At 35.5% G+C, this 5,173-nt stretch overlaps 1 protein-coding gene across 1 annotated transcript in view; it reads right to left on the bottom strand.

Moving 5' to 3' along the window:
• Window positions 1–2,890: 2,890 nt before the first annotated feature.
• BMPR1B (bone morphogenetic protein receptor type 1B) overlaps window positions 2,891–5,173 on the bottom strand; it is a 349,176-nt gene continuing 346,893 nt past the window's right edge. Inside the window, exon 13 of the mRNA XM_027837474.1 lies at window positions 2,891–4,813. Within this exon, the coding sequence (XP_027693275.1) occupies window positions 4,688–4,813 (126 nt within the window). The 3' untranslated portion in view covers window positions 2,891–4,687. The remainder of the gene's footprint in view (window positions 4,814–5,173) is intronic.

Consider the following 5,173-nt stretch of genomic DNA (forward strand, 5'->3'; position numbering starts at 1 on the left):
AAAGTCCCAGCTTCTAAAGAAGCCTTTCCAGGTCTTCCTTAATCTTAGGTGCCCTCCTGAGACTATCTCCAATGCTTAGTTACATACATATACATACAAACACACACATTCTCTCTCTCCCCCCTCCCAAGTCACCATTCCCTTCTATGTGTTCTCTCTCCCCTCTAATAGAATGTAAGTTTCTTGAGGAACAGGGGCTTTCTTCGTCTTTATTTCTATCTCCAGGAGGGCATAAAAATCCCTATAAATATTGATAGATGGTACATAGTAAGCATTTATTGATATTTTTAAATTTGATTCATTCACCTATCTAATAATCTCCTCTATTTTTAGATGAGGAAATTTGAGACCCAGGATGGTGGAATTACTGCTGCAAAATGAGACAAGTCTCAACTTTCAGAGTTAGGATCTGAACCAAAGCCCCCCTCTCTCCAAAGGAAGTATTCTTTTTCTGTATAACACTGCCTCTTTTAAATGGATTTTTTTTTGGTTCAGAATTTCAAGAGCTAAAATTTCTAGTACTAATGAATACAAATAGTACAAGAAATTCCAATATTTTCTCCCACAAATGCTGTTCATTTTCATGTAAAACCTGAAAACTCGTCCCCATGCTCAATCATCAATAGCCCATTATCCTCTTAATTATATCTGGCATAAATTTTAATTATGTGTTTGTAAAGAAAATGAAACTTTACATTAGTTACCCTCTTCTTTCAATCAATCCTTTCAATCAATCATTGAGTGCGTAAAAATATCACATGAAAATATAAAACAAAATAAAACAAACTGCTATTTTTCAAAAAAGAGAAGGCATAACCAAAGATAACAAACCAAAGATAACAGAGCCTTGTTCTTTCCATGGGGAGAATGAAACCATTTTATTTGGGGGGGAATGTTAAAACAAAGCCATATACAATTTGTACCAAATACAATATAACTGTTTGTTCCCTATTTCTGAATAATTACAGTATATACAGATTCATTAAGGCACTGGTTCCCCAAAAGAATACAAATGAGTCTTCTTTTGAAACAAATTTAAAAAAAAAAAAAACTTTTACAAAGCCACGAAGCTTTCTCCAAAAGAAATGGCATTGCTTATTACAGGAGAAATCACAAGTGCTAAATGTCACCTCTTCCGATGTCCTTTCCCAGACTCCAACTTCTATACCACTGAATTCCCTACACACCTGTAACTTAAATTACATCGTCAAGTTTTCAAAATCACCCTTCTCTTAGTACCTTTGCACATACCCTCCAATAAAAAGGTGTACTGGAAAATACTCAGAACATAAAACATGGCTGTTTCTAATTGAACACATAGAAAAAGGGTCTTCAGTCGCTGAAATGTAGTTATCATCCCCAACTAGTCGCAATTTCGATGAAAGTGTTAAACAAAGCTGACCTCGGCACCAGCAAACTGAATCTGTGAGCACTGTACAACGCTGCCTCCCTCAGGTATTACAAAGAAAGGGATGGTCATTAAGGCTTGTCATATTACTGTTTTGTTTTGGTTTTTTTCCTGAAAGGCCAAAGGTCTTATTTCTTCATAAACTTTTTTTTGGAGAATCGCAACTTAAAATTTAACAATCTATGTATTATCATAAATAAATATTATGCTTTATTTAGTGCTTTATCATCCATAATATCTTACTCCCTAATCCACATACTGGAGTTATTCCAGACTCCAAATTAAACATAATATATATTTATACACACACACGCACACACACACACACATACAAACACACATAAACCTGAACATCTTAACACACAAACATTACATTATCTACCAACTGATATCCTAGTATCCCTTCTTTATTGGGGAGGGGGAGAAAGTTTAAATTAGTTTGTAATTAAGAATAATCCTGAAAGTAAACAATCAACTGATAGAAACATTGTCCAGGTTACTCCCTCTTCCTCTGTATAACAACATTTGCCCAGTTACTAGATTTTTCATAAAAATAAAAATAAAATTATTCTTTCCTACAGCATTTTGTAAGTAGTCTGATTTTTAAAAACAATTCCTGTAAATATAGTTTTTGTAACAAAGTGGAAGAATTACTTATAAATGGCTATTATAAACTTTTACATAAGATAAGCTTGAATTGGTCTTTTCTTTAGTACCTAATTAATATCTTAATACTTTTTATAGTGATTGAGGTTGGTGATTAAAAAGGTAACTATGATTTGTCTCCATTCAACAGAGGAAATAATACGTCCAATTTGGGGGCAGTAATTAGTTATTCCCTGTTGCTATTTTTATTAGGAACTCTGGAATAAACACCTAAATCCACTTTCTAATTTCTTCAGCACTTCAAATGACTCATGATTTCAGGGGATTTAAGTGATCTGAAAGTGAGTTTGAGTTTTCATTTGAGAGAAATTATTCTGGCTTTGATTCTAAGGTGACTTAAGAGTTGATCAGGAAGGACATAAAAGACATTTCTTCAGAGAAATAACAGAGGTTTAATTTGGGAAAGACCTGAGTAATTCATGTGCTGTGGCCAGAAAGCCCCTACACAAATACTTCACTGTTTGACTGCCACAACCAACACATTTGTCTCTGAACAACTTGGCTTTCACATATAAAGGTTCTCTGCAAATTAGACATATATTAACCTCAATGTAAGTTAACCTGTTCTGACACAATGAACAGAATACTCTCACAAAAAAAAAAGGAAAATGTACTTTATCATATGCTAACATCTGGCATTTTAGTTTTTACTGAGTTTATTTTAGTTATGACTAAAGCAGCATTTAGATCTTACATTTTATTCAAAACCAAACTATCCACAGCCTCCTCTTTAAAAAAAAAAAGAGGAAGAAAAACATCAGCAGTGAAAAGAAGTACTTCTTCCCAGCTGTGATAAAATCTTGATGGAGAGCGCAGAACAATGAATTACAAAATATTGAACATAGTGCAATGCCACCAGCATGTAAGCAGACCTCACAGCTACTTTTGGAAGATTTATTTTCTGGAAGAAACAAATCATGAGCTGTAGAAAAAAAAAAATTCTCTTTGATTTTTTAAGCAGTTGCCAAGTTTTTAGAAATCTTTTGTCTCTGTGAAGCCCCTGGCGAATACCTCTACGGCATGACATCACACTGCCCCCTAGAGCTTCTTGGGATGGCTGTCTTAGAAGATGGCTAAAACCCTAGGACTTTACCATTTCTCCCAATTATTCTCTTTCTAAGAAAATCATGGAAAGAGAGAATTCTGATGAGTTGGGGAGGATGGCTAAAACTTAATTTTAGAAAGCTCTACTGGCTTTTTTCTGAGAAGTACTGGCTCTGATAATGACATTATTCATGGAACTCAAAAGATAAAGACCCCAAAGTTTCGGAGACGATTTGTAAATGGAAAAATGCCTTAGGAAGAAATAAATTAAAAAGTGAACCGCACCTCAACAGATTAAAACAATTAAAATAAAATAAACCAGGGCAACATTCTGAATGTGAAGTTAAAAATAACTATAATATCCCCTGGGATGTAGAAAAAAATATACATGTACCAAAGGAAGAAATCCCAGCAGCCATCATATTGGGGGCATTCCTAAGTTTTCTGCTATCCCTTTGGAAGACTGTATTTCTATACTTCTAGATGGAATCCCATTAATTTAACTCCACAAACTCCTCCCTGGCTACTCCCTCCCCTTACTGATAAGAAATACACCATGTGAGACATTCATTCTTGTGCTTCTAGGTTTGGCTCTTATACACATATAAAGAAACAGCATATTTGCTCTGCCTTCTCAACAACAAAGAGTAAAATCTCCCTTCCAATGCACCTTCTCTTCATTCGAGTTTCACTTACTATTGATCTTTCCTGCAGGGAGAACTAAATTTGCACTGAAGTATTCAGCCACTTCCACAATTAAAATAAAATAAAATAAAAATCTTCGTTTGGGTTTAATGAAAAGAGGGTGCTTTTGTTAGTAATTGCCTAACAGAATCAGAAACCTGAGGAGGGTTTTATTCTGAACAATAACAATGCCACTTATTTACTTTGCCTCAATACCTACAAATTACATTGATGTAATGGTTTCATAATCTATGAAACTGCCGAAGACCATCTGCAGATATGTGAAAACGTGGTCACTCATCAGCTGGGGACGCTGACCTGGGCAAGAGAAATCCCCACATCTGGTGCTAGGCAAAGTGGTCTTTGGAGGCAGGAGACAGGTGGCTTTTAAGATATATTACAACTTCTCAAACCTCACGGACTCTTTTTAGGTTTGCTTGGAATGCCATATTCTCACAAATGGAAAATAAAGTGATTCTGTTTTTCCCTGCAGGCATCATTTTTGGATAACTGTCCTTCATGTTTTATTTGAACTGCAACAGTATATGTGTTTACAACTGTGTTTTATTTTGAAAAAAAAAATTAAAGTATTTTTTTTTCTTTAAAAATCCCCAAATACAAGACTTTCACAGAAAGCAACAAGTATCATTTTTGCATCAGTTACCCAAGTGGTCTTCCCTTCCTGCAAACAGGCCCCTCGAGCCTGTGATTGGCAATGTCGCTCTCTGTCCAGGGTTATCCCTGAGAGCAAGCGGCCTGATCCTGCTCAGGAGCAGAATGTTATTCAAGATTTGTACTATGGAAACATCTTTAACATCTTCTGCTTTACCAACAAAAGGAAAAATACGTGTTGGCCATCTCCAGATGTTTACTTTCTTCCTTCAATCAGAGTTTAATGTCCTGTGACTCTGACATTTTGGCAAGGGTTTTCTTAACCCGCAGGGCTGTGAGACGTGATGCAGGATTGTGGGCCCAGCATTCTGTCATGAGTTTCCCCATCTGCCGCAGACACTGTGGGGAAAGAAATGGGAATATTAGAGCACAATTAGGAGAATGTGCTATGATCAACAGGGTTATTTCTTAGACTCTGAAGTTTTGAGTATGAAAAAAAAGATATTTCTCCTTTAAACTATATAGGTACAAAAATCCTCAGTTCCATTTTGATTCAAGATTAAAGGATTAATGCAAAGCTTTCATGTCATTCACGTCGTGATAGATCCAGACAGGTGATTTTGCTGCCTACAGCATATTGGCTTTGTAACGCAGTGTTAAACAAATATAAAAATATTCAGGGAATTTGTTTGGTTCAACGGCATACTCCCAGATTGTTTACAACACTTTCTAAGTTTAACTCTTTTTGTCTAATTGCAT

Source organism: Vombatus ursinus, unplaced genomic scaffold (genome assembly GCF_900497805.2).
Source record: "Vombatus ursinus unplaced genomic scaffold, bare-nosed wombat genome assembly UNPS02014821.1, whole genome shotgun sequence".
Lineage (NCBI taxonomy): Eukaryota > Metazoa > Chordata > Mammalia > Diprotodontia > Vombatidae > Vombatus > Vombatus ursinus.